At 43.4% G+C, this 12,214-nt stretch overlaps 1 protein-coding gene across 1 annotated transcript in view; it reads right to left on the bottom strand.

The window, feature by feature from the left end:
• The window catches only part of MTTP (microsomal triglyceride transfer protein), a gene marked incomplete at its 5' end in the record, with an annotated part of 30,705 nt that overhangs the window by 15,591 nt on the left and 2,900 nt on the right, over positions 1 to 12,214 (bottom strand). Inside the window, 6 exons of the mRNA XM_082051200.1 lie at positions 433 to 583; positions 1,375 to 1,514; positions 2,208 to 2,324; positions 2,825 to 2,932; positions 4,816 to 4,959; positions 5,522 to 5,709. Of these exons, the coding sequence (XP_081907326.1) occupies positions 433 to 583; positions 1,375 to 1,514; positions 2,208 to 2,324; positions 2,825 to 2,932; positions 4,816 to 4,959; positions 5,522 to 5,709 (848 nt within the window). The remainder of the gene's footprint in view (positions 1 to 432; positions 584 to 1,374; positions 1,515 to 2,207; positions 2,325 to 2,824; positions 2,933 to 4,815; positions 4,960 to 5,521; positions 5,710 to 12,214) is intronic.

Here is a 12,214-nt window from a genome sequence, read left to right as displayed (position 1 = left end):
ATTACTAACAAATGTTTAGCCTGCCTAAGGAATGGCTAACTACCTTTAATTTCTCCTCTATGACAGAATTGTTCATAAACACTGGCCAGGCATCTTCAAGTCATTTCCCACTCCATCACCCAGAAGAAATAAGCTCCTGCCAACTCAAGGTTGGCAAAGATGAGATATAACAAAAGGGTCTTGTATTCTCTAGTGGCCTTGAGAAATACTGCACTGGAACTTTGAAAGGGAGCAAAAACGTTGGTACTTTCAGAGGTAGATTTTCAAACACGCCTGTGTGGTGGAGCACCTTTGCATCACTACCATGTTCCCCAGAGCATATTATATTGCTATGTTAGACCTCTCCTAGTGGGCTACTCGGACAGAAACTTCTTCCACACTTGTTCTGTTCAACTAACCCGCCTGAAGTCCAAGGAGCCCACGCTTACTTACCGAAGGACACTTCCTGCATTTGGATTTGACTGGCTCTGCTACCAGTGACATGGCAACGTAACTGGAGTCCAAGTTCTTCACAACGTTGGCTGCTTGCTTCTCAGCGATCAGCCCTGGGCCAGCTTGTACTGACTTGAGTTCCAGTCTCTGCCTGTGTGACCATACAGGGAAGACGTGGTCAGCAAAACCAGAGAACACAGACTTATCGAAGTCCTACTTTAAAATGTTCAGAACATGGCAAGTCTATGTCTTTTTTGAAGTAACAGAAGTACCTAATACCAGCAGAATTACTGCTAAGAGGTATGTGGTATAAAATACCTAAATAATAGACTTTCTAAAGTTTTATAGTACCTGGTAAACAGGCTTCAGTAACCATACACGTTCTGAAAGGTTTCATATATTTGTTCATGAGATCTGGAAAGTGAGATTTGAATGTACAGTTTTTAAACATCATAATACTAAGGAGGTGCCTGAATCATTTATCTTGTATGAGTATCTCCAGACTTTCAGTGTTTTAGAGTCTGGAGTCTAACACAGATCTAGGTTTCATGGTTCTTTCCTTTCTGTGCAGCAGATTTTGTATTCTATACTTCTGAATTTTCATATACTAGAAATGGAGAGAAATGGGGATCCATTTGAAGTCCTAAGAAGTGAAAAGACACAGAAATGGAACACCTGCAAAAGTAATGTGTTGCTTAAAATATTTTGGCCAATTCCAGCTGTTTCTATTTAATTTCTTATGAATGTCATTATTTATTATTCTCAGTATGGTAGAGACCTTAATCAAAAGAGGACTAGGTACTATATGGATGCAAAAGACACCTAAATCCTTACCTGGAGAGTTTAGAGCCTTAGATCTTGATGGTATAAGACACACATATTTGACCTGACTTGAACCACTAGTCCTGCTACTATCAGTGACAGCCAAATTACCCAACTTACTTTGAAACTATTTTGGAACTTGTTTTTCGTCGGTAATTCAGAAGCAAAACAATATTTTCTTCTGCCTTAATGGATTTAATGAAACTGTCTTCCAGCACATAAATTGTGGCAGATGTGGCTTTTGTACTGACATCTAAAATCTGAAAATAATTAAAAAATAAAGCAGAAAAAGGACCAATCAATAACAACAGAATAGGAAAAGAGCTCACATTGGGGCAAAACTCATAGTGAAACAGAGCCAGATAAGCAAAGTGCATGTGGGTTGGCAACACCTCAAGCTAAGCCTACAAAGCACTTAGAAGAGCATTTAGTAGTACTGATGGACCACAAAGGGCTTTGACCTTCCAGGCAAGCCTGACAGGGCTCCATTCAGGTATCAGCATCTCGCCCAGTGTTTATTGTGTACACTAAATGCTGTGACCTAGGAGCTGGGAAGGTGACAATTGTCACGATGACTGTGATTGTATATAGTGTTTTCCTCCAAAAAAATAAGCAGCCTTGCATTGATTAAAAATTCGGTACAGCCAGGATAAAAGTGATGTAAATCTGCATAGAAATTAAAATATGTTATGGATGAGACTCAAAAATTATGAGAAATGGTGTGCTGCACTTAATGTCAGCTGAGCCAAGGTGGTTTGCACAAGAGGAGAATCCATTCCATGTTCTCCGTATGGGTACTCCATATCAAATTTCTGCTAGTAATGCTACAAAATGCACATGCAAAATTTGCTTTCTGTAATGCTAGAAAGGACTTTGGAGAAAATTAGTAATAGCTACTAAGGATATATTTTTAAATAGGCAGAACAGATTGTATTTTGTTACAGAAATCATACCTGGTTGTGGCTGGTAAATCCTTGTTTTTCTATTTCACAGGAGTCCAGGGCTTTTATTTTAGTCACTTGATCTTGCCGCACATGGTAAGTAGTATTGCATTTACCAGATATGTCCACCTTGAAAAAAAGGGTTAAATTAGGACAATTGCTTGAATTTATCTTTGGAACCCTGGAACACCTTCCAAAGATGAACCATTTTCCCCAGTGTTGGAATCTTTTCCATGAGATGCTGCACTGTTTGGGCTTATTTACCAGTTTTGAAGGTATCGGTGTTTCTAACTACCTGCTTTGGATAGAGAGAGGTACTTTTCATTAGATAACTATAAAGGAAAGTAACAATGTTTGTTTAAACAAAAAAAGTCAGGAAACACATAGCAGCAGGCGCCACACTTAAGAATTTGAGTTAAATTCCAGCTTTGCCCATGTGGACAGTTGTGAAAATTTAACAATATAACACAGGTTAAATGGATGTGGCTAAACCATTGCTAACTTTGTGTAGATACCGGGTTTGATTTTAAACGGTCTAATCCATTGAACTGAGTTTAGGAATCAACTGACTTTAAACATCAGTACAATCAGCCTGTTTCTCTGATGACGATTATCTTGCAGCACCGTACCTCCTGGGCAGCACCGGAGTGCAGCTGTAGCTGGAAAAGGCTGGCCAGCCCTCTCTTGATGTTCTGAGTAAAAACAGGTTCATTTTGATAGGAGTAGAAGTTTTTGACCTGTAGGAATGAAAGCCAACTATATAACAAATCTGGTTAAGTGAGAAAGGAATCGTGAGGATACCCCGTAGAAAAACTCCCTTTATTTTTTATTTGGGCCTATTTAAGCAAACTGCAGGGTTTGCAGGGCCTGCCAATAACACTGCAAACGTGTTTCAGGCTTTAGCTGTACCTAAATACGGTTTCAGCATAGTGAGCATCTTTCCTGCCTGTTAATTTGAAACGGGAAACTTTACACAAATTCACAAGGGACTAATTTTTCTGCATAATCCTCAAATAATCCCTCCCCACACGCACATAATATCTGTTGCCCTTTAATCACAGATTACAAAGACACAGAATGAATCATAGATAAAACGCAGTTAGAATGATTTAAATGACGTGTCAAACACATCACAACCTTTGCACAGGGTCAACTGTTTGGGCTTGAGCCTCTCCTCTGGTAACAAGACTTTGCACCTCCACTTTGCATTCGAAGTGCTTTAAAAGTGCACTTTTTTTCAGGAACTGTAAGTACAATCAGTGTGTTATCTCGGGGCAACCCTGAAAAGTTAAATCACTGTACCAGGGATGAAAGTATCACATCACAGAGAAATCAGGAATGGAGGGTGCAGACCCTATTACCTGAGAAGAAGCCCAAGTTTTTAGTACTACATCTCAGCATGTGAACTGCTTAATGCAGTCGGAGCAGATGTATTTTGACCGTGTTCTTCTGATACCTCTGCCCTCAATAGGGATGTGTACAGTTGGGAGCCAGTGCTGTCCCGTTTCTTTTTATGTTGTGTAAAACTGATGACAAGGCTGAGTCTGAAAGCGACTGAGCCAGGCCTGGGAGCAGCTGCGGTTCAGCAGGCTGAGCTGGCGGCCAGGGTATGTGCTCAGTGCCTATTTAGAGCCGGAGGGAAAGATCCTGCCGGGATAAAGTGTCACAGCCCTCACTCCGCTCCGCAGGAGAGAAAAGGGAGTGTGACCTTCAACCTTCCTCGCTGCACATTGCTGGGGCTGGGGACCCCGTGCAACAAGCAACGAGAGGGTGAAGAAGCGTGGAGAAGGAGGCAGAAGCAACCCACGGCTCCAGCCTTGCTGCTCCCTGGCCAGAGCTGTAGGCTGAGCGCGAGGGGACGAGTGAGTGGCTCTGCAGGGAAAAACAGGGGGAGATGGATCTACTTGAATCCCCTTTGAGCAAAACTGGGGCTCAGAGCTACAGTTGGGGCCCCTGCGGTGGGACTGTGCTTTCTTGGTCTCTCAGGGCAAGCTATAAAACCCAGGCACACACAGACACTCCTGCTCACTGTCCCTTCTCTTCAGAGTTTTGGAGACAGTTCCCAGTAGGGCAACAATATGAAATGCTGTTTCAGCATTAAGCACATTAACTTGGGAGCACTGAAACTGTAGGTGATACTGAAGTAAATAAGCACATCAGAGAGGTGGGAAAAGCAGTCATGCTAAAGTATTTGCTAAGGGTTTAAAGTGATTAACACTGTTCCTCACAGACTCAGTATAACCCCCCTCATGACAGGCTGTATCTCCTTTTCTGCTTTCAGACCTTGGATAAAATCCCAGCGTCACTGAAGTCAACAGCACAAATCTAACACAGCAATTATGTGCATATTTGCATCTGTACCCATATGTTTGTGGCCAATCTGCTGTTTACGTCGATCCTGGATGGTGTTCTCAACACTCAAGAGTCTTGGGCTGGTCGGGCCCCTTGTACAGGTAAATTACAGTCTGCTCTAAACTATCTTATCTTGTATAGAAAGATAAGACATGATGGCATATCAAGAACACTGAGAGGATAGTGAGTTGGTAAATCCTCCAAGCCTGTAAGAAAAGATTTGTCTGAGGTTTCCTCAGGGACTGAACTTTGAAAGACGGGGTCTTACCTTTCCACGAACTAACTCAAGAACCATGGGTCTCTGTAGAGCGTCCAGATATTCTTTCCCGATTATCTTCTCTGTGCTTTTTCCTTTGAAGATGTTTTTATCAGCTGGACGTTCATTCACATTTTCAACTTGAACATCTCTTATCTAGCAAAGTAAAAACAAAGAAAATGCATGTAGAGAGCAGTCTAGCATGGGCCTGGATAGACTAAATCACCTAATATATCTTTTTTATTTCTTAATTTCTAGTTCTCATCATTAATATTCCACTATTACTATGTCTATGTTTTCAAAAGAAACCAGCACTCACTGCTAGGAAAATAAGTGGCAGAAAAACTCACCATAAAGCTAAATAGAAAATCTGCTTTGTATTTAAAAATTACATGATTTGCAGCTAGAACCAAATACTTCAGACAACCTGATGTAGGCGCCTGCACACCAGTTGTTTAAAACTATAGAAGCTGTACGAAGCTATTTCAAAATATAGGAGATATTCTGAAGTTCTGGCTTATGATGTTAGATATATTCTTGTGAAGTCTTATTCCACAGGGATCAGCTTATCAAGGAAGCTGGTTTCAGTTGCTGAGACTAGAGAAGAATAAAAGATTTAGATCATCTTTTGAAAACAAGTTCATCAAGATTCTATTAGCGGTTCGATAAATACAGAAAAGATTTGGCATGTTTAAAGTTATCGGATGGCATTAATTACCGTAACTTTGACCAACTGGTCACCATCATGGTCAGGATTTCTCCATAAGAGGTTGACGTCCACAGCAGAAGAAATCCGGTAGCCTGCACTTTTCTGTAGTGATGCTTTCGCCTGATCAACATACACTTCAGCTGAGTAGGCAAATTTATAGAGCTTGTCATTATTTAAGCTGGGTCCAGTAGTGTGCCCTGTTTGGAAAGCAAAAAACCAGACTTAGTGGTTTAGAATTGGCTACCTGATATAATATGTCGTTTTCCCTAAAAAACACCTTTAGAAAAATTAAAATTGTAATTGCCAACAGAAGATCTATAGGTCTGTTCCTGCCATCCTTCATTACAGAGGCTGTCCCACTACATCAGCTGGGGTTCTTTTGTTTAAGTTGACACTAATCTCATATATTTACAATAAGAACGTCCACAAAATCCTGTGTTCTAGCTCTACGCTTAAATAAAGAGAGTCAAGTTCTTCACCTGGGTATGTTAGCATCAGAAATTAATCCAAAATTATTTGGAACTCAAACCACTGTAATTAATCATGCAATTTTTGTGCTTAGCAATTTGAAATGCACTGCTGTAATATGTTGGAGCCAACAGAAATTGTCCTCTGCACCTCTTGCGTGTTTATTGGAAATCTTTCCATTGAGAGCCTTGGCCAGGGGTGACATGAATGTAATGAAGACATTGGGAAAATATTTTTTAGATTAAATAATTAAGTGCTTGTTCTTTAAATAATTGTCCCCAGGATCCTGGGGTCCTCTGCTGTTAACTGATGTATTTTAAGGGATATAAAAAGCCAAATTCTAACATAAATGCAACTTGCATAGTCCATTTAAGGTGCCATTTCTATCAGAACTAACAACAATTCAGAGAGACTGTTCCTTCCCTAGAGATTCAGTTGCAGTCTTGTTAGTGTAAATGCAACCAGTAGTATAAAAACAGCTAAGGAAAATCAATTTATTCTTGAATAGCCTTTAAATATTTTGTCATGAAGGGCACACATCCCTTTTCACTGCTTTCAAGGGCTTCCCACCTCTGGTGCGAGTGGCTACAAAGGTCTCTTCCACACAAGAAAAACTGATTAGGTCAGTTTGTAGAGGGAAGGGAAGGGAGGAGAAGCTGCCTGTACTCAAAGTGCTGTTACATCTGCAAAGTAAACACACACACAGTGACCTTAGGTGCTGTGTGTGAGCAGCACGGCACTGGCCTCTCACACCCCAGTGCTGCACCGCTGAATCCAATGGGAATTTCTCCATGGAGTTCGGGGTGTGTAGAGCAGAGACAAAAACTTCACAGCAGAGTTAATCTAAGAAAAGCAAAGTTCTCTCCTGCGGGAGATGCATCTCAGTCTTATGACAAGTACAGGGGGGAAAAGAATAAGAAAAAAATCTATCGAAACATGTCAGACGGGTTCTTAAGCATGCTGTAATGTAATCAGTGTGTCCAAAGTCCCTTGCAGAGAATCAACAGGCTATCTTGATTTATGTCACGTCCCTCAATGTTTTATTTGACTCTGCTAAATAAATTTCAAATCACTGCGTTGGTAAAAAGGAAACCCAAAATCTTCTCTTGCTTCCCTCTCAGATTTTAAATCCCAGTTGGGTAGATGCACGGTGTAGTTTGAACACAGCTGAACAGGTATATTCTGCAGTGCTCCAAGTGTCCCCAAAGCCCTTTTCTTGAGGTTTTGCTCGCTTCCTTCCCCTGGTCACTCGGATGTCATAGCGGTAGGTTAAGCTCAGTTTCAAAGAACCTTTCCCTGAGGAAAACGGTGACCCCACCAAGTTTGGGCTGCAACTTGTCTAAACTGGCAAAGCTGCCCAGAACTGAGCTGACTCACGCTTTACACCAGGTTTGGTAATCGCAGGGGAATGGCTTGTTTGCACGTGAGGGCTCAAATCTGTGACTATTGATTGCTTTGCAGAGAGGCTGAAGCATTAACGCTGGCACGGAGCTTTTCTGGTGTTGCATGTCTTGTGTGTCTGCTTCAAGAAATGTCACTAAGAGGAATACAACCCTTACTTTGCATTTACTGAGAATTTCCCAGCCATTCCCCCAATTCCCCTTACTCCTGTCGGCTTTAAAGCCTCTGGAGAGCAGAGGGTGCTCGGTGCCTGAGCCCTGCAGGGACACCCTGCCACCCTGCAGTTCCCTGCAGTGCCTCGGAGCTGGTTGCTCCCTGGTTCCAAACGTCCTCCATTTGCAGCAGAAGCATCAGTGCTCGTGATTTAGTATTGACTGAGATTTTACAAATGCCGCCCACTAGGTGCTTTCTAAACACAGAGGGTGACACAGTTCCATCTGAAGATAAAAGGTGGGGGGGAAAGCACGGCCAAGAAAAATGATATGGGTGCTGAGAGACGTGTCTAATTAGTTAAGGTGGATGTTTGTGGTTTTGCTCCCTCTCTCTTTTCATTCAAAAGCTCCTTTCACCTCTCCTTTTCCACAGCTCAACACACAGACCTTTTTTTTCCTTTTACAAGAATTCCTTCCCTCTTCCTCCCTTTCAGCATTTGCTTGTCCCCACAAACAAAAGAGCTGTTCCCTCCTGAAGGAAAGAGAGGAGCAAGTGACACAGCAGCTACTTGCAAGTGTCATGGGAGAGATTAATAATTGCAAAGCATTTCTGGGAGCTAGAAGAACTTTAGGTTCTGAAAGCTTTCACCATTTCATACGCGGAAAACGCTGCGGGAGCCGGGGCAGAAGACGCTTTTACTTGCAAAACTGGTGTCAGTGGATCACAATGAGAAACAGCAGGATGAGGCCGTACTGAAGGCAATGAGGAAGCCAAGAGAGGCAACTGGAGAGTGTGGTCAGTTTGAGAGGCGAGTGGGATATTGGTGGCCAAGGGACACAGTGTTACTGCCCAGAACCAGTATTCAAAACAGCATAATTAAATTTTCTTGACATCTTTCATGAAGAAAACACCAGCACTATTTAAAAAGTATTATTCCTGCGCCTTTCTCGTATAAACTTTCCTTACAAAACAAAACCAACAAGCCTGCCTTTAGAAGCTCTTTCCTTTTTATTCTGGGATCCTTGCTGCCCATTTATCCATTGCCATTTCAGCTGGTGGCAAATGTCCCACTGACAGAGAAGGGAGGAAAGATGGACACAAAGCCTGCAAGCGGCCTTGCTCTCTTGGGTCAGAAGTGCCTGCTTTCAAGGTGGAGTGTATAGCACATAGTTTGACTAGTAATGTTAAGTGTCTGTCATTAAGGGTAGCATGCCAAGTCTATAATTAAATCATGATACTGTATAATACAGAAGGTTACACTGCATGAGTAGAGACAGCTGTCAAGTCCTGTGCCTTTTATTAATACATATGGCATGCACAGCATGTGCGTCTCTAACTACTTGCTGGCTCTACCTTCATAAATTATATTTGCCACTGTTTCTGATACCGGATAGCTTTAAAAACCAAAACCCATCCGCTTCTTTGAAAACATTTTTCAAGCGGAACTGCAGCAGGGAAGTTTCATGTGTGCTGATCTGGCTGACTTAAAAGAATATTCCTTCAATATTTCCCAAAGGCAGCATGGCCTGGTGGAAAGGGAAAACACACATCCTGATCCCAGCTCTGCCACTGAGGCACTAAGTGGCGTTTGGGCCAGTAATTTAGCTCTCAATCTCTCTGCACAAGGGCAGAGCTGAAGGGAGGACTAATTAATGAGAAAATGCTTGCTCAGTACCCTGGGGATGTAAAGTGATAAGCAACTTCACATCAAGAAGGAGCTTTGCTTAATTGATATTAAGGAGAAGCTGAGAAGGGCAGACACCAGAAATGTGGCACGTCGATATCTAGCTGTAAACATGACTTGGCAGTCTCGTGAAATGCACTCATGGGCAGAGGAACTGCCTGCAAACTTCTCTGCTTTGTAACTCCTGTCCTAAGAGGGTATGGAGGCAGGGGGAAAAAGGTTCCTGCTCTGTGCTTACACAGATAGTGTCCTGGATCCCCTGCAGCTACCATGAGAGCACTTCTACAGCTTTTTTAAAGTTTCACTTAGGATGGTGTGCCCCCCCCGCCTTCATCATGATGAGGACATCCTCGTTAAACTAAAAACTGGGTGTATGCCCATGCTTTAAGGTTGCTGCTCCTCTAAATTTAATATCAGGTTGTACATGAAGGGCATCTACTAAAGACACCTTTCCTTGCTTCATACACTGGCACCTCAGAAGCAGGCAGTCTCCAGATTTTATACCCTTGACCTTTGTCAGGACACCTGAGTAAAGCCCTGCTCCCAGGGCTTGTGCAGACATCCAGGTTTTCATGCCTTGCTGCAGAGTGAGCTCCCCATGAAATTAATGGGATGCTTGTTATTGACTCCAGTGGTAGCTGAGTCAACTGCAGAGCCCTGAGCGCTCTGGCTCTGCTCCACCAGAGCCCTTCGGTGTGTTTAACTTCTGACCATGTGAACAGTCCCTTTCAAGTCGGTGCCCCCACAGCACGTCCTGACTAAGCAAGGTGAAGATCCCAGGTCTCCTGGCTCACACCACTCGCCCTGTACACCTGAAAACATTGTCTTCTCCACCCCCCCGCCAACACGAATGCTGCAAGCGCTTAAATCATTGCAATTCCTAAATATATTTTGAATTACTCAAGGATGGACGAGTAAAGAGGATAATTTTTGATGCAAAATAGATCTGCGTACACAGGCTGGTTATGCTTTTGCTGAGCCAAAAGCTGAACCAAGCCCGGTACAGACCTACCTTTAACAGAGGCTGAGTAGGTGGAGATGATGCAAAGGAACAGCACGGTAAGGAGAATCATGCTGGACTCTCCCGAGCTCCTGCCTGCAGCATGAAGTGTGAGGGGCGCCTGCAGAGAGAGCCGCCCGGCCGGCCACACTGTTTATCTAGATGTAGTAAAGGTCAGATTCCAAATTCCACACTCAGGTACTAAGTTCATCAAAGGACTTCCAGTTAATTATTAAGAACTAAGGTTACTGGTGGTTTCTACCCCGTTTTATCGATCCTCTCGGCTTTCATTTTTGAATAGGGAGCCCACCTCCCGTCCTGCAGGATCAGGAGATCCTGCCACTCCTCCTCTGCCTGAATGAAAGAGCAATCGGGTCTGTTGCTGCCAGGGGCCAGATCCTGACCATTGTCTCCACTGTCTTGTTTCAACTCTGTGATGAACCCCAGAGGCAGATGCTTTTTAAGGATCTTCCTGGAAGCAGAAGTACATGGGATTTATCAGCGCCATCCCAAAAAGTGATGCTACTTTGTTACAGAGACTCACATGCGATCAGTTCCTTCTATATTTTATCATACCAAACAAACTCTCTTCAGCAGCCTCAGCCCCCCATGTTACATCATTGTAGTGGCAGAGGTTCAGACTGAAAAGATGAGATAAACCAGCCATTCTGTCCTACCTCGGTGAAGAATACCTGCTTGGGTCTGGGAGCAGGGCAAACCAAGCCCACCTTTTCACCCCTGTTTTCCTTTTTTCCTATTTTCCTTTCTTCACCACCTTCCCTGAGAAGCCCATGGCCAACTAACCCAAGTTCTTTCCCATTTAATCCAAGAGTAAATCCCAGGCCGTCTTGCACTAAGCCTCGTGGCCACAGGGCTGTGTAAAGGACGTCCTCGTCCCTCAGGTGACAGTGGGGCAGCAGGTCACATCCCCCCACACACATTCTTTGTCACCATCTCCCTTGGCATACGGAGCCTCCCTGGCTCTGCGAGGAGGGAGAACTTGGTCCTGCTTGTAGAGAAGCCTGTGAGCTATCTGTGAGCCATCACTGCTCTCCTTCACTCTACTTCCAGAGGCTGCTTTAACAAGACTGTGAGCTACAAACATCCCAACTGTTGGTCTGACATCTGGAGAAAAGCAATTGTCATCTTCTTAGGACACAGGAAATTTATTTCTTCCTTGAAATAAAGGGGTTTTTTAAAAGGACTCTCTTAGACACTAGACTATCAGAAGCCAGACTCCCTGTTAAGGTATATTAGTGTATCTCTTTGGACAGCATTGTAGTAGTGCCAATTACAGAAGGAGGGACATAACCATTATGTAGAGAAAAGATGTGCATACATTCCCATGTGTTTATACGTATATACATACCCATAACAGATTCTTCAAATGTCTTAAAAATAGGAGGCCCGAGCCTCACCTCAATTATGGCTGGAGAAAATCAGCAGTGACTTCCTTGAAGTCAAATTACACCAAAGAAAGAGATGTGCCCACCAAAGTCCATCACACGCAGAGGTTGCAGGATCAGCCCCTAACGTACACCTCACGCCATGCTGGCGTTATGTACCGGGGTCAAAGTATTACTGTTGCTGCACATTCTCCAGAGTCCAAACTATAAGGCTCATATCTTTATATGACCTAATAAAACTAATGAGATTTCCTCACATTTTCTGAGGTCAACAAAGGTCTCAGTTTTCAACTCAAACTTTCAGCTGTGTGCACCAAAGCACCCAAGTCCATTTTTGCCCTGCAGCTGGTGCCGGTGGGCCCCAGCTCCCACTGTTTGGGTGAATAAGACACCCCCGTTTCTGCCATGGGGGACGGAGATGCCCAGCCAAGCTACTGCCTAAACGTGAGTTGTGCCTGTCACTCGCCCACAGAAAGTGACGTCTGTGTCCACACCTGAGCTCCACAGAGTATCCTTTATCCTCTTTCCATACTCTGCCCCTTGACCTGCAGAGCTGCTCGTACAAAATGCTTTAATATGCAGCTTTAAGC

Source organism: Streptopelia decaocto (genome assembly GCF_964273445.1).
Source record: "Streptopelia decaocto genome assembly, chromosome: 4".
NCBI lineage: Eukaryota > Metazoa > Chordata > Aves > Columbiformes > Columbidae > Streptopelia > Streptopelia decaocto.
Note: the sequence above shows the minus strand (reverse complement) of the source record. Positions and strands in the feature narration are given on the sequence as shown.